The sequence below is a fragment of the Festucalex cinctus genome, chromosome 20, assembly GCF_051991245.1.
Source record: "Festucalex cinctus isolate MCC-2025b chromosome 20, RoL_Fcin_1.0, whole genome shotgun sequence".
In the NCBI taxonomy this organism is placed as follows: domain Eukaryota; kingdom Metazoa; phylum Chordata; class Actinopteri; order Syngnathiformes; family Syngnathidae; genus Festucalex; species Festucalex cinctus.
Window position 1 is genome coordinate 1,297,939 of NC_135430.1, and position 21,827 is coordinate 1,319,765.

Consider the following 21,827-nt stretch of genomic DNA (forward strand, 5'->3'; position numbering starts at 1 on the left):
GAGGAAATATAGTACCAGATGATCACGTTTTCCGAAAACATTTAGCTGTCTGGCTGGCTTCAAAGCATACTTAACGACATGTTAGTGTATTTAGCCATTGAGGAATGCCAGCAAAAAGTCTTTGAGGCAAAAGTTCTCGTGACTTCATAGGTAACTATATTTACAGGCATAACGTCATTGTCGTAGAATTTGATTATTATCTTTTCCGACGCAGCGTCTCTGGAGCACACCAACACAGTGACAGACTGTCTGACCCTTGCGTTGAAACAATGGCGGCTTTCAGTAAATATGTTACAGCGAAGAACTCCTCGATAGCAGGTGGCATTTTGCTGATGTTATATTTGCTGAAAAACAGAAGACGAAGGCCAAAGAAGGACTGGTAAGTGGTATAAAATGAAACTGTTTTACGAAGCGCTAAACGCGGTCCTCGGTGGTGACTTGACAGCTGGTGACAACCTAAGTGCGATAAACTTCATACTATAGTACGGTACATAAATTTTTGGTGTAGCGAAATGTCTTATTCTGCACATTAGATTAACCTTACATACGATCAGATGCTGTACTAGTTCAAGTTGTCGAACTTGATGAAAGGTAAAATGCATTGCTTGATGTCTACCGTTACACATTTTACTGACATTAAAATTCGTACAGTTTGATCTTCCAATCAACTTGAATAAATAATCATGATTAAAAACCTTTGCTAGTTTGTACTAGCATAATTTCTGAACAAATGTTAAGCATTCCCAAGTTTTCGCTGGTTAATTATGCCAAAGGTCATCCTGTACTATCAAATCACGGTTGGTTAATCTTTGCATGCCATGTAGCCAAAGTCTAGCTACACAATGTTATCACGGTCACACCACCCGTGTGAACACTGTGTGAGGGTGACACAGTATGTTATCACTGTTACTTTCTGCTGATTAATTATTCATCGAATTTGTTACAAAAGTAGTATTTTGTATACAAACAAACAAACATTGCACCAAGTCTGAAGTAAAGGTTGTGAATACCTATGTACAAGTGACTCCCTCACCCCCTATTTTTATTTTGTTTTTAACACGAGTGCAAATAATTTTTATTCATGTTTCTATGAGGTGTTGCGTCTATCATTTTCAGGAGAAAATATATGGAATAATGCTGTACCCAAACAGTGAAAGAGTGAAAAGTGCTGTGAATAAGCGAAGTGCGCAGAGTGCTAAAAATGTTTGCGTAACTGTACACCTTAAAGTTCGCAAGCGTTGTTTAAACTAGGGGTGCACCGATTGATCGGTCAGCTGGCTGATTGATCGGCCCCGATTTCATTAATTTGGGGGGATTGGCGATCGGGCGAAAAATAAATCGATCTTTTCCACCAATCTCATCTCCCTCGTTAGATAGAGGTCTGAAAAAGTCAGCCACTGTGATCTTCTGCTGACATGACTAATAGGTTTTTCATTTTTTGGCAGAAACTTGATGTGCAGCTAAAACACCCCGTTTGTATTTGTTGTATTTTGTACAGATATTTTTCAATGTTTTCCTATCAAACAGGATGGTCGCTGAAGGTGTATGCTGCTTGTTATAAAAAATAAAAACAAATTTAAAAAATCGGTATCAGCAAAAAATTGCGATCGGAAGGTCAAACTTTTTAAAAGATTGGGGATGGGTGATCGGCCAGAAAATTGAGAGTGGTGCATCCCTAGTTAAAACGGCTTTAAGCCTTAAGTCAGGGGTGGCGAGATTTGGTCCTCAAGGGCCGCAGTCCTGCAGGTTTTGGATATTTCCCTTCTTCAATTTCAGCTGATTCATGATCAGTTCATCAGCAAGCCCTGCATAAGCCTGATAACGATCCTGTCAATTGGAGTCAGCTACACTTCGAGTAGGGAAATCTCTAAAACCTGCAGGACTCCGAACCCTCGAGGACCGCAATTTGCGACCCCTGCCTTAAGTAGTCCATGGACCAAAGTTCAAAATTTCACTTATTGGCAAAATCTAGTAACAATTTTTCAAAAGGTACATGTCCATAGATGATTTTCTTTTGGTATGATAACCCGCCCTAAGTGGTTGCTTTGTCACAGTTTTCAGCACAGGAATTTAATCCCCCTCATTTAAAAAAAAAAAAAAAAAAAAAAAAAAGGATTTTTGGCACTGGTTTATATTCTTTTAAATGCTTATTTTCAGACCTTTTCCCTTCTTCTATGCGGACGTGTTTGGTAGCATATTAACTCATTGAATACCAGCCATTTTCACTGGAACAACCCCCCTCAATACCAGCCGTTTTCCTGGATTTTGACTGATCTTGCAAGGCCCACAGAATATTGAGTTCTATTGCTATTTAAATATAGGATCTACCAAAAGAAAGATGACTCTCTTTTTTTCAATAGAAAAAAAGTATATTTCTTTCTTATTCCGTTCTTTAGTTATCAGTGTTTTAATATGGCTAGGTTTTGTGAAAATTCCAATTTTTGACCAAGAAATGGGAGAAAAGGGTTTTTTGTAAAAACAGACATTTCAAGCACAACTTTGACTTTAACACTGCTATTTTTTTCTTCTGTGACAGCTCAAACATCTAAATAATGTTTTCCTTCTATAAAACAACATTACTAAAGTGCTTTTGACAACAAAAATAACAGTTTATTGAACATAAAGAACTATTGAACTAACAAACTCAACTATGTACATAAGTGCCTGACAGTGCATGTGGGATGTCTTTCGGCTGCCATCCGCTTCGCTGCCAGTTTCAACCATCCCCGCAACTTCTAGATGCTCCACCTGTACATTGTAGAACCATAAACAATTGCAAATATTAGATATTTTATTGCTGCAGTATGAAGTATATTAGGCTACCTTTATTCACCTTTCTTTGCACCAACAAAGGAAGGTTGAGCTCACCATCAGCTTGCTGTAATTGCGTTTATGAGGTACTTTGTTTTTATTGGCTGGGGTTATGGTCGAAGACAAATTTTTTTTTTGTGGCTCTGTACAGTACACAGTCCCACACACAATTGCCAGTTACTGGCATTTGAGGGTTGCTGTATTTATTATGCTATGTAAATTAAAAAGGGTTGTTTTGTCACGGGCTGTTCACATTTGTCAGAAAATACATAATATTCAAGGAATGGCAATGAATAGTTTTGAAACGTGGTCTTTTTAACAAAGGACAACTCTTTCAAGAGGATGCTATTGGCTGCATGTCAAAGGAAGTAATTGAACAGTACATTGTTAGACTTAATTTTGTTCCTGTCTTACAGTACAAAACAAGGATCAGATTTGGTGCTGAACTTGGATGTAAGTTGATTGTTATATAGTATAACAATATAAACTAAAATTGCTGTAATAGTCTCTAAAGGGAATGTTTTCATAGTTGCACTGCAGAAGCCAATGATTTTTATTTGTCATGTCTTTCATACAGAAGGATGGCAAAAAAGACCGTGCAGCTGTTGACAAAATATTCTTTCTTCGAATGCTACGAATATTGCGGATCATGGTACCTCAGATTTTTTGCATGGAGGTAAGAACTCATTCTTATTTTTGCTTTTCTACATCTAGAAGTTGCTCTGAATATAATTTCACAGAGCTGGCCGTGTCAATGAATTTTGAGCGTCCATCATTCGGCGATCGTCAACAGTCGGAACACCCTTCCCTCATCGTCAACCGTTAATATTTCAAGCCAAAGCGCATTGTAGTCATCAATTCATCGTTCGTCGATTACCCAGCAAGATGAGCGTCCGTCAATGTTTCCGTCATTCGAAGTGGGCATCTATCAATGCTCAGTCATTTGTCTATCCGTCAGCAAACTGGGACATCTGGGGTTGGCATAAGATTCTGGTTTTGTAACCATGTGGGTAGCAGGTGGTGTTTAGTTGGTGCTGGATTTCACTTTGATTCATCTTTCTTTCCTTTGACCTTTTCTCTGGTCTCCTGATCTTCTGACCTTCACGACTCTGGCGAGACTCTGAAGTATCCGGTCAAGGTGAAGGGTAATGGGATTTTTATTAGGTTTTAGATGAACTAATGTGTACAAATTTACAGGAATACACATACACATACCCCCCCCCCACACACACACACACACATCCTTGTACATATATCTTTTGTTAGATTCCGCAGGACAAAAATCGGGAAATCTGTTCTGACCGACTTCTCCGTTTAAAGGGTCAAAGCTCCCAGTTTTTTCCTTGCCAGCCGTAACGCTTCCATGCAAGAAGATAAGAGGTCGTTAAGCCGGTGACGAAGCAGATTTGTTTAGGTTACTAACTGTCTTTAATTTTATGGAGCCAGCCCGGTCTACCCTCACTTATCAGTACTTAAATCATTCACTCCCAGCCATTTTCACAGAAGCAATCCCGTTCGCTCCCGGCTGTTTTACTGGATTTTGACTGATTTTGCAAGGCCCACAGAATATTGTGTTCAATTGCTATAAAAGCATGGAACCTACCAAAAGTAAGATTAAAGTCTCTTCTTTCATCAGGAAAAAAAGTATGTTTCTATCCGTTTCCGTTTTGCAGCAATTAGCATTAGAAGAGAGCTATGTATCATTAGTTTTCAAAAATCTATTTAAAATTGTAAGTAATTGAGCTTTTTTTCTACATGGCCCTGGTTGATCCCCTTTGCTCTGCTGCCACCTGCTGGCCGTTTGTGGAATAACTACCATTTCTGCAACCGTTCTTTGCAGTTGAGAGGCTGCATCAAAGCCTTCTGTATGCTCTAGCATAAAAAACCCCAAAAACGTATAAATACATCTTTGGGACACTTACAACATAAAAAAAAAAGTATTTACACGTTATTGGGAGTAAATGAGTTAGAGTAACCTTACGAAGCCAAAGACCAATAATCTGATCACTCCACTTTTACGACAGCTCTGCTTCAGGAATTACTTGCAATTGTTCCGACCAAGTAATTTAACACCCCTTGCGAGGACTGTACGGACTTGTTTTATCTATTGCCGACATAAACTGTATATTAAATACCCTATTATCCGGACTATAAGTCACACTTTTTTTCATAGTTTGGCCAGGGGGGCGACTTATACTCCAGATGGACTTATATGCGATTTTTTTTTTTTTTTTTTACACATGATTATATTTGTTGGAATAATAACGAACATAATTTCATGTTTGTCATTTTCACACTGACAACCACAAGAGGGCACTGTAGGCGTAATAATTGAAACTGATGCCGAGTCTGACGTCAGCCATGCAGAAGAGGAAGTGGCGCTTCGTCTACCTCCGGGGTTAGCAGAGTTGTTCAGAAGTGACACGGAGGATGACGAGTTCAATGGATTTAGTGAAATAGAGTGAGATGGAGAGTCTGGTAAACCTGTTAGCATGTTCTTTATGCTATGGGGATGGCTAGTGTGACGTCATGACACCACTTCTGTGTGTCCAAGTCGCTTCAGCGTGTGCTGCCGCTACATTCAAAACAATGGAACCGGTCACGTTTTACACGGTGACTTTGTATTTTTCTGACTTTCCAAAGTCAGTTAAAAGGGGGTTAAATTCCTACAACTCAAATAGAGTTGTAAATGTTTGTGTTCTGGCAGGCAGGAGTCTGAAAGGGAAAGTGCAGGCTTCAATGAAAAGTAGAAATTAGGAAGTTGTGGTGAGTGAATACTTTGCTAACATAAGGGTGTTGGACATCAAGCTAACTTTACCTTATGTAACGTTAATATTTGTTTACTTTCTTTGTTCGAATGAATGCCGACAGTTAAATTAGCGGACTGCAGCATGTTTTTTTTTAATTTTTTTGTGAGGGTAAGGAAAGTTGTTTACACTCAGGTACATGTTGAGACAAGTAGTGAAGACAAGTACTTGCTCTTCTGCTATCGGGAGGGCCAAGTGCCATCATGTCGCAGCTCTCCTCATTTGGGCTGAGAAAAACTGTACCCACACGGATGTCGAGTGAAGAGGCCCACAACATCCAAAACGGAGGAAATCGCAGCCAAGAAGGTGTCTGTGATTGCACCCTCCACATCACAAGGTTAGTGCCGGTACTTCGAATAATTTGGAATGATCAGTCATGTTTTCTATGTTGTCGTTGTTGTTGTTATTATAAAGAAAAATGTGACTTTATGTTGTCTTTCCATACTAAAATCTAAGCCTGCTTTAGGTGTGTATGTTGAAATTAATGTTGCTACAGAGTTATGTGAGGTTGTTCATTCTTGAATCCATATTAGTTATCATAATCTGTTGTTTTTCAGGTGGAATTAAACGGCCTGTCACCCAGGAGGACAGAGAATGCTCATTGTCCTCTTTGAAACTTCTTGACCGGTTTACAGGTCTCGGGTGGATTTTAGCACCAGAAGCACCTCAGGTTTGAGTTCTGGATTTTCAGTTTTCATGTCCTGCTTTATCAGAAACATCACATGTACACTGCAGTAAATAAATAACAAATGTGCTAAGGTTAAGAATGTCGCAGCACACCTTACTTTAGCTTGTACAGATAAATTCAGTTTGACATATCCTAACCACATATTAAAACCATTACAAATCAAACATCAACCTGCTATCACTGTTTATTTATTTTTGTTTGTTTTTGGCAGACGTCCAACCCATGCCATTACATCAAAATCTTTGATGGAATATTGGCCAGCTCCGGTTATGGCAATGCAGAGGACAAAGCTCTGTATATGATTTCATCCCTTGCTGTGACCCCACAACAGAAGGAAGCCATTGAGAGAGTCACAGTTGGGCAAACTAAGAATGCCTCATGGTAATAATACTTACAATGATAGGCTCTATTGATTTTATGTGGACCTAAATTTACTAGTTTACTACTTTTTAATTACTGAACTTATGTGTGTCCTTATAACAGGATGGCATGTCGCAAGAAGAGACACAGCAAGCAATTGTGGTTTTGTGTTGGCAGCAGTGAAAAGGAACACTTACCCCTCAAAAACAGTCAAAACAGTGCTTGGTCAATACAATCTCTGTAAGTGATGACCACTAAGTGATTTTCACCATTGGGTACTGTATTGAAACACATCCTTTATTCCTGTTTTAGCTTTTTAAAAGCTACAGCTTCAGCTGCTATCAAAACAGAAGTGATATCTATTTATTTTTTACTCCGATCTCTTCATCAATCATTTCCCTTGACATTTTTTTAATTTTCAGAGTTGAGCCTTTTTTTTTAATAGGTATAATTTGATTTGGTGGGGGGGAAACACAAAATGATTGATATGACTTTGACTGTCACACTAGTACGTTGGATTTGTTCATTATTTTTGCAGCATAAGACTTAACCTCCATTATAACCACATTTTTTGAATGTGTATATATAATGACACTTTTGTTATATATTTCTGAAATAGGCTTTTGAATGGTTAAATTCCCTAATTGAATCTTCCCCCCCGCAGACACACACCTATACATGTATGTGTATATTTTTTGACAAAAATATCAGATATGTTTGTGTTGACATTGTGTATGAAATACTCTTTCTGCCACCAGGCTTGTGATTAGGGAATCGTTCATGAACAAAAGGCAAGAGAAGAGTACACAAAGCACACTGGTCCAGGAGACTGGAGTGTTGCTCTCTGACAGTGGCCTGCTTGGTGGTTCCCCAGATGGGATGGTATCTGATGACTGCATCATTGAAATAAAATGTCCTTATGCAGCCAGAAAGAAGACCATAATTCAGGCAGCAGAGGCAAAAGACTTTTTTTTTCTTTTTTTTTTTTTTTCTTCTTTCCCTCAAACTGGATGAAGATACTGGCTTAATGAAACTGAAGCAGACCCACAACTACTGACATCAGATTCAGGGAAACATGTACCTGACCGGAGCTGGAACATGTCACCTGGTGGTATGGACTCCTCTGGATCTCGTGATCTTGCCCATCCATAAGGATCCCGGTTGGGCTAACAACATTACTCTTTTAGAAACATTTTACAAGGATTATCTCCTTTCCCACATTCTATTAGATGTTAAGTGAAAATTGTATCGACCATGCAATATTTACCCGTTTGAGAATTTAAATTCTGAATGTTGAAGCCTGCTGAAAAGATGGAGCAACTGCATTTGTAACAGTTAAACTGCTATTTCGTCCTGTGCTTTATTTAAGAAGCAAGTAACGAGGAAAAAAAGTTGTAATAAATGGAGTGGGAGTGACAACCAGTGTGAAGTGTTTTTGTTTTTTTAAAGCTAGGGCTTCATCAGGTGAACTGAACACAAATGTTTTGATAATCTAATGTTCTTAGAGACAGACACAGACCTTAAAGAGAGAATTCCAAATTTATTTTCAACGTTTTGTTTTCAGAAAATTGATGATCAAAAGAAAAAAATAATCATCGACAGTAAATTCATGCATTTTTTATTTTTTTTTGTCTGAGAGAGCTCAGAATTGTTCATTCGGTAGTCTTACCGATTCAACGTCTTATCATCATTGCTCTTTTTTTTTTTTATTTTTTTTTTTACGTGTTTGTGTGCGTGTGCGTGCAAATACGTTTAAATTTATACTCATTAATTCACCTAAAACCTAAATCCCATTACCCTTCACCTTAACCAGATACTTCAGAGTCTCGCCAGAGTCATGAGGTTCAAACGGTCAGGAGACCAGCGAAAAGGTCAGAAAAGATCAAAAGAAAAGAAAAATAAATCAAAATGAAATCCAGCACCAACCAAACACTTCCCATGGTTACAAAATCAAAGTCTTACGCCAACCCCAGAAGCCTCTAAATTCCAACAAATTAGAGATCTCAAAAGACCAGAGGAAAAACTAAAGAGAGGAAGGAGGGAAGGATCGATGAGGCAGAGTGAGATCCACAGAAACCAGTACATCCAGTCCATCAAAGTGAAATCCAGCACCAACCAAACACCTCCTGCGTGGTTACAAAACCAGAGTCTTACGCCAACCCCAGAAACCTCTAAATTCCAACAAATTGAGGAGATCTCAAGTGACCAGAGGAAAAACTAAAGAGAGGAAGGGGGGAAGGATAGATGAAGCAAAGTGAGATCCACAGACACCGGCACCCACTGATTCAACGAGCAGTGAGAGGGAGAGGCGAATTCTGTTTGAATTTCTGTAGATGCTGGTGTGATGGATCTGGCCTGTATAAGGACCGCCACCAAAGAAAGGAGGCGTCAACCGCGGCCCAGCAAAGCGAGTACCGCCCCCCCCGGAATCCCCCGAGCCGCGGCAGCACCAAGGCCACCCCCACTCCACCCGAGCGGATACCGGTCGGCAAGCCAACCCAGACGCCCGGAACACCCCCACCCCGGCCCGTACTCCCGAGCCCAACGCCGCAGAACGAGGCCCGACGGGCCCCCACAGCGCCCCACCGCTCTCTGACTCTTCTTCCCCTTTTTAGTACACGATGTTAGAAATTTTTTAATAATAATAATTACCATATTGCTAATATTAAAATATCCAAATAGAAGAAAAATGCCTTCTAGTTGGGAGTACAATATCCAAACAGGAAAATGCACATATTCCATAGCTTGTGGCATCTTCTTCTGTGCAGCAGACCTTCTCTCTCGTGGTAGATGAAGAGCCTCGTATGGTGTCCTCCCATCCTTTTTATAAACTCTGTCCAGAACTAGTTGAATGTTAAGCCGCCCATTTTCTTAGAAAAAACAGGGCGTTGTCTGTCATTTATTTACGCAAATGCGGGCTTTTTACGAGCCCCCATTTTATAACCTTATATGGCAATGCTCATCTTCGCTTCTGCCTAAGTTGTCATGGTTACGGCTCTCTCATCGCCCTCAAGGACAACTAAACAATAGATGTTTTATTCCAAGCCCATCTGGCCTGCTAGCATTTATAACCTAATATAGCAACCCTCATCTGATCTCCCGGCGAGGTTGTCATGGTTACGGCTCTCTCTCAAGGACAACAAAAAAGTAGATCTAAAATCACAGATCATATCTATTTCTAAGCAGCATTGCACATCATTAAACATGTTTGCACAATCTTGTCCACTAGGGCTCCAGGTGGAGGAGTGGAACCGTCACTTGCCTTTGGTGCTGGTTGGCGTGGGTTCGCTCCTCCGTCTGGGAGACCCATGTGGCTTAAATGAAGTAAGCTTGTGTGTGAGTGTGTGAGTGAGTGGTTAAAAAAAAAAAATCTTGTCCACTACCATTTCCCTTATTGTAATCAGCAGGTCATATATTGTTTCATTTCATGCATCTTGTGTTTCCCATGACCCAGATGACCTAGACCGGACCCCCACATCTTGCCCACATACGTCAATGGTTGGGAGAAAATGTTGCCTCCGCTCTTGGCTGACATTCTGGCCGAGCTCTTCCACGTTCAATAGTTTCCTTCAGTTCTTCATTGATAAGATTGGCCAAGCTAGAGCTCACACCACCACCACCACCAACATCACCTCTGACCCCTCCATTCAGGTCCATGGCTCAGTGGCGCTAAATTAATTTGAAGCCATTTCCCTGAGCTCTTTAGAAGATGTTGTCCACCAGATTCAGCGATCTGGCTCCCCATATGATTCTGTTCCCGCTCATTTCTTCAAAGAGGTTCTCCCAAGGATCGGTAAATCAGTTCTAGCTTCACATCTGATAGACGTTTGAGTGGCTCTTCCTCAATCTCCTCAGATCTCAGGTGCAGCACGCCCTGGACCGCCTGCAATTTGCGTACCAGCCGGGTGTGGCCGTGGAGGATGCCATCCTCTACATGCTCTATGGAATCCATTCCCATCTGGATAAGGGATGTGGCACAGTGAGGATCCTCTTTTTGGACTTCTCCAGTGCCTTTAACACCATCCAGCCCCCTCTGCTTCGGGACAAACTAGGCAGGATGGGAGTGGATCCCCACCTGGTGAACTGGATCTTTGATTACCTCACTTGCAGACCACAGTATGTCGGGCTGAAGGACATCACATCTGGCACAGTGGTCAGTAACACAGGAGCCCCTCAGGGCTCAGTGCTGGCTCCTGTTCTCTTCACCCTGTACACCTCGGACTTCTGCTACAACTCGCAGTTGTGTCATGTTCAGAAGTACGCCGACGATACAGCCATCGTTGGGTGCATCCAGGACAACAGAGAGGAGGAGTATCGGAGACTGGTCAGAGACTTTGCTGCATGGTGCCACACCATGCACTTACTCACTCACAATACCTCGAAAACGAAGGAGCTGGGCATTGTCTTTAGGAGGTCCAGACCAGGACCGCGACCAGTCCTGCTAGAGGGAGCTGAGGTGGAGGTGGTGGACAGTTACAAATAACTGTGGCTGGACAATAAACTGGACTGGACAACACACACCAGTCACCTGTACAGGAAGACACAAAGCAGGATGTACTTCCTGAGGAGACTGTGTTCTTTCAACATCTGCAGCAAACTGATGAAGATGTTTTACCAGTCTGTGGTTGCCAGTGTCCTCTTTTACACCGTGGTGTGCTGGGGGGGGGGGCAGCATATCCAAGAAGGACTTCCACAGACTGGACAAGCTTATCAGGCAGGCCGGCTCTATGGTCGGCATGAAGCTAGACTCTCTGGTGACAGTGGCAGAGAAGAGGACTCTGGACAAACTGCTGGATATTATGGACAATACCAGCCACCCTCTGCACACTGTCATCAGCAGTCAGAGGAGCCTGTTCAGTGGAAGGCTGACGCTCCCCAAGTGCTGGACCAACAGACTAAAGAACTCCTTTGTCCACCGTGCCATTGTACTCTACAACTCCTCACTGAGGGGGAGGAGGGTGTAGCGTTCACTTCACTTCACAAATATGGCACTTTACTGTACTTGAATTTATTTATTTTTATTTATTTATTTTTTTATTTATTCATTTTTTCCTTTCGGACACATTACAGTTTACATCAATCACATCACATCATTTGCAACATTGACATCCGAAAGAAGGGCTGACGGGTAGAAGCCGAAGCTTATTCGAGACCCGTCCCCATCGACCCATTACTATAACGCATCAATCATATACATTATTTAGAATAGTCATTGATTTTTATCGTTATCCATCCCATACTATCCCAGACACTGCTCGCTCAGTTCATCTTGAATGTCCGTGTGTAGATTGTGGCTAGTCCCAGTCATTTGGCACTGGTGAGTCGGTCCCCAGACGCCACCAGCAAGCCCACCCCGCCAGGCGAGCAGCCAAGGCAAGCGCAATTCTTCTCTTTCACCAGTAGGGTCTTCGCTGACCTCGGATCAGCTTTCACACATGTTGTGCTTTCCAGAAGAGTAGATCGGCTTGCATTCGGCCCATTTAATTCAATCTCCGGCGTAATAACCTTATTTATTGATTGATTGAATTCTTATTTTTAATTTTATTATCATTATTATTATTATTAATTCAATCGCTGGTGTAATAACCTTATTTATTGATTGATTGAATTATTTTTTATTTTATTATCTGTTCTCATTGCTGCTGGACATGTAAATTTCCCAGAGGGAGCCATCCCAAAGGGATCAATAAAGTCAAGTCTAAGTCTAAGTCAACAGTAGCCTGTCTTCTGGCATAGTCCCCAAACAATTTAAACATGCTGTGGTGCAACCACGACTGAAGAAACCCGGTCTCGACCAATGTGTGCTGTCAAATTTTAGGCCCAGTTCTAAACTGCCTTTTATCTTAAAAAAAAATTGGAAAAAGTGGTACACATGCAACTAAGCACCTTCCTTGGGACGTAAATAACATCGTGGAGGTTTTCCAGTCAGGTTTTAAGAAAATGCATAGCACAGAGTCAGCCCTGTTACGAGTTTTTAACTCTTTGACCGCCATAAACGTTTAAAAACGTTCAGTATAATCCTAGGATTGGCCGCCATAGACGTTAATTGACGTCTACTATGTTTTTTTATGGAAACGGGTGGAGGAAAGCCATGGGCAGCTGTGCTCCAAGTATCAAGCCGATCGGGTTACTATAATGGGTATTCCTGGCCCCTAGATGGGTGTGATGAGTCTTTTGGACAAGATCGGGTAGGAGACAACAGTAGAAGAAGAGAGGCTGAGCTAGAGTGTTGAGGGGGAGAGAATGGCTAACTTGGCTAAGGGAGTCAAAAAAGGCTACAGATGGCAAGCAGCTCACGCTTGATCCTTATTTTCAAAGCCCAAAAGCATCGACCCAGTGCTCAAGAGCACAGTGACGACGGGGTTAAGTCATAGTTGAAGCGGTGACGCGGCCGTTTCGACCACGTCCTAAGGCCCCACCGGCTAGCGATGCTAATAACGTCCTAAGGCCCCACCGGCTAGCGATGCTAACACCGGAGAAAAGTGGTGCACAACCGAGCACGTCTGCACAGATGACGTTTCATCGGACGATGACGACTACTATGGGTCCGATGCAAGACAGTCTTGGACAGTCTTTCGTCCTCCAAAGAACATGAAGGTAAGTCCTAACATGCTAAGAGATTGCTTGTAAGATTACTTTCCTTTTCGGGCGATCTGCTAGCAGCGTGTGTAAATGTGCTGATATACACTAAAACATCTATTACCTATACAAACGTGAATGTATATTTTATAGATCGTGCCGACCGCTGGTTCTACGACAAAGAAAGGTAAAAAAAAAAACGTTTTCAATACACCGCAACAATAAAAGGAAAGTCTTTCGATAGTATTGTAATTGTATATGTTTCTTTCAGCTCCTCCTCATAGGGCCCAAAGTGACCCTTCTCACAGTGAGCAGAACAAAGGTAAAAAGAAAAGATTCTCCACAGCACTAATAAAATATTTGATGGTAAACGTCTTCTATAATTTACAGAATGTGCATCAACCAATACACCCAAGAAAAAAAGGTAAACATATGCACACACACACACACATTGCATCACACTGCTCTAAAATAATATGATATTGAAATGTATATTTGCAGATCCCAAAGATTCTGGCTGGCATGAAGTTGATTAATTCGGCTGGCAGCCAACCATCTTCCCCTTTGCTGCAAAACCAGGACCAAGGGATGCTGCAGCAGAGCTGAATTCCCACCTGCCAGCTGACATCCTGGAGCTCTTCATCACGGATGAACTTCTCCAGCACATCGTTCATCATACCAACCTCTACGCAAATCAGTCCATGCAGAAGCAGACTGACAAAAACTGTTGCGTACGTGTAAATAGTTTGCAAAGAGTTTTCCAAATTGTTTGTTCGGATTGCTACTGTTGCATGTAATTAAACTGTTATTTTGCAATCAAAAAACACTTTTTTTTTTTATTGTTGGGGTAGTGTTTTATAGAAGTTTAGGTGTTTGTAGAATCCCTCATGCAAAAAAAAAAGTGCCAAATTCACTGGAGTGCATGAAATAACATCGTTTCACAAAAAGCTTGATTTCTCCGTATTTTGGAAGAAAATAGAGGATTTGGGTGAAACGAAGCTGTTTTCTATTGTTGATTACTGAAGATCCGAATAAGGTAGAAACAAACTTTTTTTTTTTTATATATGAAAGATGAGACTTCAATCTTTCATTTGGTAGTATCCGCGTTTCCATAGTCCTAACACAACATTTTCTGTGGAGCTTGAAAGATCGGTAAAATTCTGTAAATCAGCTGGCAGTATGGGGTTACCTTTTCCGAAAATGGCTGGCAGTCAAAGAGTTAATGATATCCTCCTGGCAAATGACATTGGAGACTATGTATGTCTCGTTCTGTTAGATCTGACTGCAGCGTTTGATACAGTGGACCACAGCATTTATTCAGTTGGCTCGTTTACAGCACCAGGTGGGCCTTGGTGGTAGTGCTCTTGAGTGGTTTTGATCCTATTTGGCCGACAGAACATTCTGTGTTAGCCTTGGGTCCTCCGACTCCCGCACCAGCCCACTGTTATTTTGTGTTCCACAAGGTTCTGTACTGGGGCCCCTACTGTTCTCGTTATATTTACTGCCCTTGGGCTCCATCCTAAGAAAGCATGGGACTTTTATCATTGCTATGCGGATCTATGTACGCCGTGCGGAATAACAGCTTTATAATGCGGTGTCTTATGTGTCTGCCGAAACAAAGGGACATTTTGGCATGTAAAAATTCCACATCGAACCTGAGTAAACATGTCGCGGTAAGTTTGACCTAAATTCCCTTTTTGCTGTATTTAGGCAGGTATTTGTTTTAAGTGTTGAAAAGGACCTTTTCACATAGACTCTTTTGCAAACACTTGTTTACTGTTGCCATAAACGAAACAGATCACGATACATGTTATATGGAGGCATGAATTGGCGGTAGCCACTAAGTGTCACAAATTATTAACTGTAAAGAAGTTTTGGGAACAGATAAACACTTAACTCCATGTAATGCCAGAACCTGGTAAGAAAACACAACGTTTAGCCATTCTTATTCAATGTAGCAATGATACCATATGTAAACAAAAAAGATTTAGGCTAAAAAGTACAAGTTTCTAATTGCTCTGCTCATGGGTATTTACAGAAATTTAGTGACCACAATATTTTCAGGTGTACACTCAGATTTAATACATTAATCATCAGAAATCCTACTCTAATATAGCTAATTTAATTTAACTTCGCAAATTGAACTGAATGTGTGATTTCAATGGCTTATTTGCCTGTAAACTCATAGCCTGATATTTTTTGTGTCAACAGAGGGTTCACCCCAACAGAATGAATGTTTTTGTCTGTCTGATATTACATTGTTTTTAAAAAATAAATCATTGTTCAGTTACTCAGTACATGAGTATTCTTTTCAGCGAATACGTTTTTACTTCTACTTGAGTACATTTTTTAATGACTACTTTTTACTTTTACTTGAGTAATATTATTTTGAAGTAACACTACTCTTGAGTACAATTTATGGCTACTCTACCAGAGAGAGCCATCCCAAAGGGATCAATAAAGTCAAGTCTAAGTATAAGTCTCTGATTATGAATTTGACGTTTGTTTATAATTCATTCATTCATTCATTCATTCATTCATTCACATACGTACTTCTATGAATTCAGAATCTATTGATGTAAATTTTATACACTTGTATACTTACAATGTTTTGTTTTGCTCTTATTTTGCTTATCTTACTCTTTACTGCATGATGTTCCATGTTTCATGTACAACATTTGTATACCGCAATGCTTGTTTTAAAGTGCTTTATAAATAAAGTTGAGTTGAGTTGAGATATGAACAAGGGCAAAATGATTTAAAACAAAAAGAATTATCAAGTGTTTTACGGTCTGTAGTAACTATGCTCTTGTCACTGTTTTCATCTCAGACTGGATACCTGATCCTTATTGCTGTGATGTTGGTGGCAAGGACCTACTGTGACGTATGGATGATTCAGAATGGAACCATGATTGAAAGGTCAGACCAGTTCCACAGTTGTATTGATGCTATATTTTGTATAATAAATATCTCTGCTTGTGATCAGTCCAGAGTGTACCCTGTTATGGAAATACTTATTTAGCACATATTAGCATGACATGTTGATATTTTATTGTGGAAACCTGCATTTTCTTTAGCAATGAGCCCTTTTACTTGTACATGAAGCAGAGTACAGAAACAGAATGATCTTGACAGATAAGATTGATCAACACAGGAAAGTACCTCTTTGTTTTTACATGGCTCGCCTTCCTGTCGAATTCATCTTCCTAAACCTACCCAGGCTGTATAAAAATCTTCCCATGATAATTTACTGTGCACTCTCTCACAGACCACTATCTTATATAGACGGCTCTGTAAGAATTGTGTGTATTTGAAGCTTCAAATATAAAGAAACCCAAAAGACACTTTGTTTTTCAGATTGTTCTTTTGATCTTGCCTAACTACTGAAAATTCCACAACTCCATCACTGGCCCAATGACGACTGGGATGAATTCCAAACCATTTTCTCATATCCTGGAAAGGATTTAGAAGAGCTACGGGTCTTTTAAAAAAAAAGAAAAAAAGAAAAGAAATCGGCAATTTATAGCAATATTACATCGCGCAATTCTCGTATCGATTCAATATGCAGCCGAATCAATGTTTAAACATCAATTGTTGATGGAAATATTCAACAAAACGTCTTACTTAGGGTTAGGGTTGACACCTAAAGCATGGAAGAATGTTATATTAATGGCACATTATAAGCGTCAATATTTTATTTCAATGCTTTTCAAACATGAAACAAATTGAAACCTGTTTGTTTAATACAGTGGCTCACTGTTGTAAGGGTTAAGTACATTTTCATACAAATCTTAGTGTACATGTACAAGTTTACTCATTAGTATTTTCTAAATTTGAGTTTAAAAATGGCAATAATCAATTTATAGATTCATATCGAGATTAATCAGTATCGAATTGTGACCTATGAATCATGATACAGATTGAATCGCCAGGTACTGCGCAATTGACACCCTAAAGAAGAGCATTATTTTTAAAATAAAAGCAAATTTTTAGGTGAGCAAAATTATTGGGAAAGATGGACCTAAAATAGGACGCCCAAAAAAAAGTTTTTAGGGGGCAAATTATCATTGTCAATTACTGTAGCAGGCTGGCGTATTACATGAGCTAACACAAAATCCCTCTGCATTATTGGCAGATTAACTCGTTGTGGGAATGGTTTAAGTAGCCCTACTGTTTTGTAACAATAGGGCTCAGGTACAAAATGGCTCACAAATTTTCCGAAATATAATGTACTGAAACTAAAAATTCACTCTATGTGAGTGGGGTGGGCAGACACTCCACAGACTATTGGTATACATTTGTAAATTTTCCCACAATATGTGTACTTTTATGTTTCTGATAATTGAGGAGATTGCAGCCCGAGAAGAAAACACATCCAAGCATTTGGAGAACATGCAGATTCCACCCAGAAAGGGCCAAGAGATGTGTTGAGATTTAGTGTCCAAGATTAATTTAAACCAGAGATTTCTTTTCCCTGCAAAGAAACACTGCATTAATCCCAATGATACATTGGTTTTCTTACTGATCCTCATTTGCTTTTGTGTATGTTGTTTTGCAGTGCAATAATTGGCCGCTCAACAAAAGATTTCAAGACCTTTTTGTTCAGCTTTATCCGATTCATGCCACTAGTAAGTGTGTTTTGTTTTTATGGTTAACACTAATTATTTTTAACAGTGTCTATTTCTTATAGAATGTTGTACTGACACATTTGGTTTATCACTCACTCACTCACTCACTCACTCACTCAGTGAATATGGGAATTGAAACTTTTTTTTTTTCTGGTAGAAAAATACATTGAAAAATTACCTGTACATTTCAATAGAAAAATAAACAATTTATAGCCCAAAATGAACTCGTAAAGTGGTACCTTAGCAATAAGCGATGTGCGCATTAAGTTTGCGCATGCGTGGGGGAAATAAACCGAGGCTACCAACTTGCTGGCTATGAATTTGAATGGCGCAGATTAGAGTGGTGACAAGCTTCACGTAAGTGTACACCTTAAAGCTTGCAAGTCAACTTCCCTGATGTCAGTAAACCACATGCTATGTTAACAAAAAACAGCAACTTTCCAGCAGTTAAAACGTTACTATCAGAGCTCATTCCATTGGATCCAATTCATTTTCAATGACCGTTTGATAGTTTTGCCTACAAACAATGTACCACGCCGCTACCCATAATGCACCTTGATTTCGAGATGTGCACATGGTTTATACACCCACCATTCATTTTCCAGTATTTGATTAGGCATTGTGTATAAAGAATAAAACTACAAATATCTCGCATCGTATTCCCTGAATAAAAAAAATAAAAAAAAATAAAATAAGAATATACTCTGGGCAGCGCCATGATCTAGGTCATGTGTTCCCAATGACGTATCCAGTGCGTACACAACAGCTCCCTTCATTCATTTAAATGTGAGTTTGCTGATGTAATGGGCAAGAAAAATGCCCTATTGTATCGTCAAATACCGTCTCTTTTCTAATCGGAGTAATCCTCACCATCTGTTGGTTGTGGCTTTTGGCCGATCCTAATGTCGGTGTAAGCATGCTGAGTTCAACAAAATGTAGCAGGCTGAAAGAGTTAAAGTTGGCCGGATGTTTATCATCCAGTAGGGATGCACGATATTTATCGAACTGATTTGGGAAAAGATGACTTCACTTTTGAACAGCCTGATAGGTATCAGATAAAAAGGTCCAATAGGTTTATTAGTCTGAAAACGAAAGTTACGAATGTAACTACGTTCTACGAGTCCCGAACGACCGGCAGGTGGCGGTGCTGTAACCAGCACGGAATTCCCCTTGTTGCGACAGCGTCATCGAGTAAGAATTACAAAAATGCTCGTACGTGGTTCCGGCTGACGTTGCACCGTATGTAAAAGGGAACGTCGCCAGAACACATCCTCTAGAACCTTTCTCGCGCAAAACAACACAAGGGTTCTGTGACAAGCAATGCTGGCGGTCGTTCGGGACTCATAGAACCGTAGTTACATTCGTAACTTTCGTTCTATTTCGTCCCTCCCGACCGCCAGGTGGCGGTGCTGTAACCAGCACGGAACGCCGAATACCAGCGATGTCATGAAGACCCTGCAAAATGTACCTCACAACGAGGCCTCCGCAGGACCACGAACCACGTCCAGTGGATGAGGAGAGATTACATCCAAGCTGTAGAACCTTGAGAACGTGCAGGGCGACGACCACAAGGCAGCCGCACAGATTTCCTCCAAGGGCACGCCTCTCAGGGCAGCCCACGACGGAGACACACCCCTGGTGGAGTGGCTGCGAACCGCCATCGGAAGGGAGCGACCAGCGACTCTATACGAATGTCGAATCACATCTCCGATCCATTGAGAGAGGCGTTGTTTGGAAATAGCGGCCCCCTTTGTTGGGCCGCCGTAAGACACAAACAGCTGGGTGGATGTACGGCAGCGTGTCGTAGCCTCCAAATAAGAACGGAGTGCTCTCACAGGACAGCAGAGGCCTGGAGCAGCCTCTCCGTCCGTTGAGGTCGGAGGAAAACGCGCAAGGCGAATAGGGCGATTGGCATGGGAGTCTGACAAAACCTTGGGCACAAAAGCCGCATTTGGCCACAATGTGACCCCTGCGTCGTTGGGGTGCCAACGCAGGCATTCTGGACTAACAGAAAGAGCGTGGAGCTCCCCGACCCGCTTAGCGGAAGCGATCGCAAGTAGAAATGCCGTCTTACGAGACAACCACCGCAACTCCACCTCGGCCAGCGGCTCAAAGGGGGATTTGCACAGTGTGTCGAGAACCAAGCGAAGGTCCCAGGCGGGGACCCGAGGCGGGGTCCACGAACGAAGGCGAAGGGCTCCCTTAAGGAAGGAAGACACGAGACCATGGCAACCCACTGATTTGCCATCAAGCGTAACATGGCGAGCCGAAATCGCCACCACGTAGACTTCGATAGTAGAAAGGGAGCGCCCCTAGTCAAACACAGATTGAAGGAACTCCAAAACAGCCGGAATAGGGCACGTCACGGGGTCCAATCCGCTGTTGGCACACCACTCAGTAAACAACTTCCACCTGTTAGTATACAGCAAACGAGTGGAAGGGGCCCTGGCATTCAGGATGGCATTCAACCCTGAGTCACGCCCTCCAGCGGCCAGACACACAGCTTGAGCCGACGAGGATCGGGATGCCAAATCTGCCCCCCTTGCTGGGACAGAAGATCCAGCCGAGCGGGCAGGGGCCACGGGTCGGATGAGCAAAGACGGCTGAGAAGAGGAAACCACGTCTGGGCCGGCCAAAAGGGGGCCACCAGCAACATCGTGTGACTCTCCTGAAGGACCCTTTGAAGAGTCAGATGAACGAGGGGGAGAGGAGGAAAAGCATACAGGAGACCTCTCGGCCAAGGGTGTGCAAACGCATCCTGGCCTAGTGGGCTGCTCCTCTCCCTCAGAGAAAACCAGAGGGGGCAGTGAGTGGACTCCTTGGAGGCAAACAGGTCGACTGCTGCTCTGTCGAAGCACCTCCAAATGTCGTCGACCACTTCCGGGTGGAGACGCCACTCTCCCTGAGGCGGACGATGGCGGGACAAAGTGTCCGCAGACTGGTTGGCAATGCCTGGGAAAAACACCTGCGGGCGCGCAGGCTGGCAAGGCGGGGAGCAGCCCACTTGAGAAGACGTTGTGCGGCCCGAAGTAACTGGGATGACCTCGTCCCTCCCTGATGATTGATGTGATACACAGTGGAGGTGCTGTCCGACCGCACCAGAACGTGTCTCCCCGCCACATCTGCCAAAAAGTGGATGAGGGCCAGATGCACCGCTTGCAGTTCCAGCACATTGATGTGAAGCGAGCTGTCCGCAGCAGACCACTGACCCTGCGCAGTTCTGTGTTGCCAAACTGCACCCCAGCCACTCAAACTGGCATCGGTGGTGACCACTTCGCGGCGTGTTGGTACCACTCCCAGCGGAACTCCCGCAGCCAGAACTGACCTGCGCCGCAAGTGCTCCTGTCGCGGCCGAGTTGAAAAGCTGGCCCGGAACCACCGGGAGGCGTCGCAGTTCCCTCCGGGAGGTCTCCCACAAGGGAGACTGAGCCAGCCAGATCTGTTGGCGTGCCTGGGTGAGCAAAGACATACACCGACCCTGTTCCCGAGTAAGGAGGGACAAATCTTTCAAAGCCATACTACAAAACGCTGAGACCTCCTCCACTTCGCCAGCCGCGTTAGCGGCCGAAAGAGCGAGCAGGAGATGATCCTGTGCATTGGCCAGGCGCGCTACAACTGAGCGGAGCGCATAACGCTGTGCGAGAAAGGTTAAAGAGGATGTGTTCTGGCGACGTTCCCTTTTATATACGGTGCGACGTCAGCCGGAACCACGTACGAGCATTTTTGTAATTCTTACTCGATGACGCTGTCGCGACAAGGGGAATTCCGTGCTGGTTACAGCACCGCCACCTGGCGGTCGGGAGGGACGAAATAGAACTGTTTACAACTCGAGTAGCCCACAATAGACTACCACGTCGCACTGCTTACGTCATCTATAGGCCACGTCCCGCGGCTTATGTCATCTAGCTTGCCTCTCGCTCACTGCAGACCGGGCCGGGCCACCGGTCATAACCC

The 21,827-nt window shown here is 42.4% G+C and overlaps 1 protein-coding gene and 2 long non-coding RNA genes across 7 annotated transcripts in view; all 3 read left to right on the forward strand.

Annotated features, from left to right (window-relative positions):
• The window catches only part of abcd3a (ATP-binding cassette, sub-family D (ALD), member 3a), a 301,524-nt gene continuing 279,697 nt past the window's right edge, over positions 1-21,827 (forward strand). The window contains exons 1-6 of one of the 3 annotated variants that reach the window (XM_077508600.1): positions 1-150; positions 215-379; positions 3,228-3,264; positions 3,389-3,487; positions 16,076-16,164; positions 17,804-17,873. In XM_077508600.1, the coding sequence (XP_077364726.1) occupies positions 270-379; positions 3,228-3,264; positions 3,389-3,487; positions 16,076-16,164; positions 17,804-17,873 (405 nt within the window). In that variant the 5' untranslated portion in view covers positions 1-150; positions 215-269. The other 2 variants (XM_077508601.1, XM_077508602.1) reach the window with 2 other exon arrangements.
• On the forward strand, positions 3,969-8,085 carry LOC144009096 (uncharacterized). Of its 2 annotated transcripts, none has more exons than XR_013280834.1 (5): positions 3,969-5,577; positions 5,754-6,288; positions 6,518-6,687; positions 6,790-6,906; positions 7,425-8,085. It is a non-coding gene; the product is annotated as an uncharacterized LOC144009096 (long non-coding RNA). The 2 variants fall into 2 exon arrangements; XR_013280835.1 differs by lacking the exon at positions 3,969-5,577 and having other exon boundaries at positions 5,904-5,955; positions 6,176-6,288.
• On the forward strand, positions 11,344-15,877 carry LOC144009417 (uncharacterized). 2 transcript variants are annotated; one of them, XR_013280916.1, is made up of 5 exons: positions 11,344-13,263; positions 13,399-13,432; positions 13,517-13,567; positions 13,636-13,669; positions 13,747-15,877. It is a non-coding gene; the product is annotated as an uncharacterized LOC144009417 (long non-coding RNA). The 2 variants fall into 2 exon arrangements; XR_013280915.1 differs by having other exon boundaries at positions 13,517-13,669.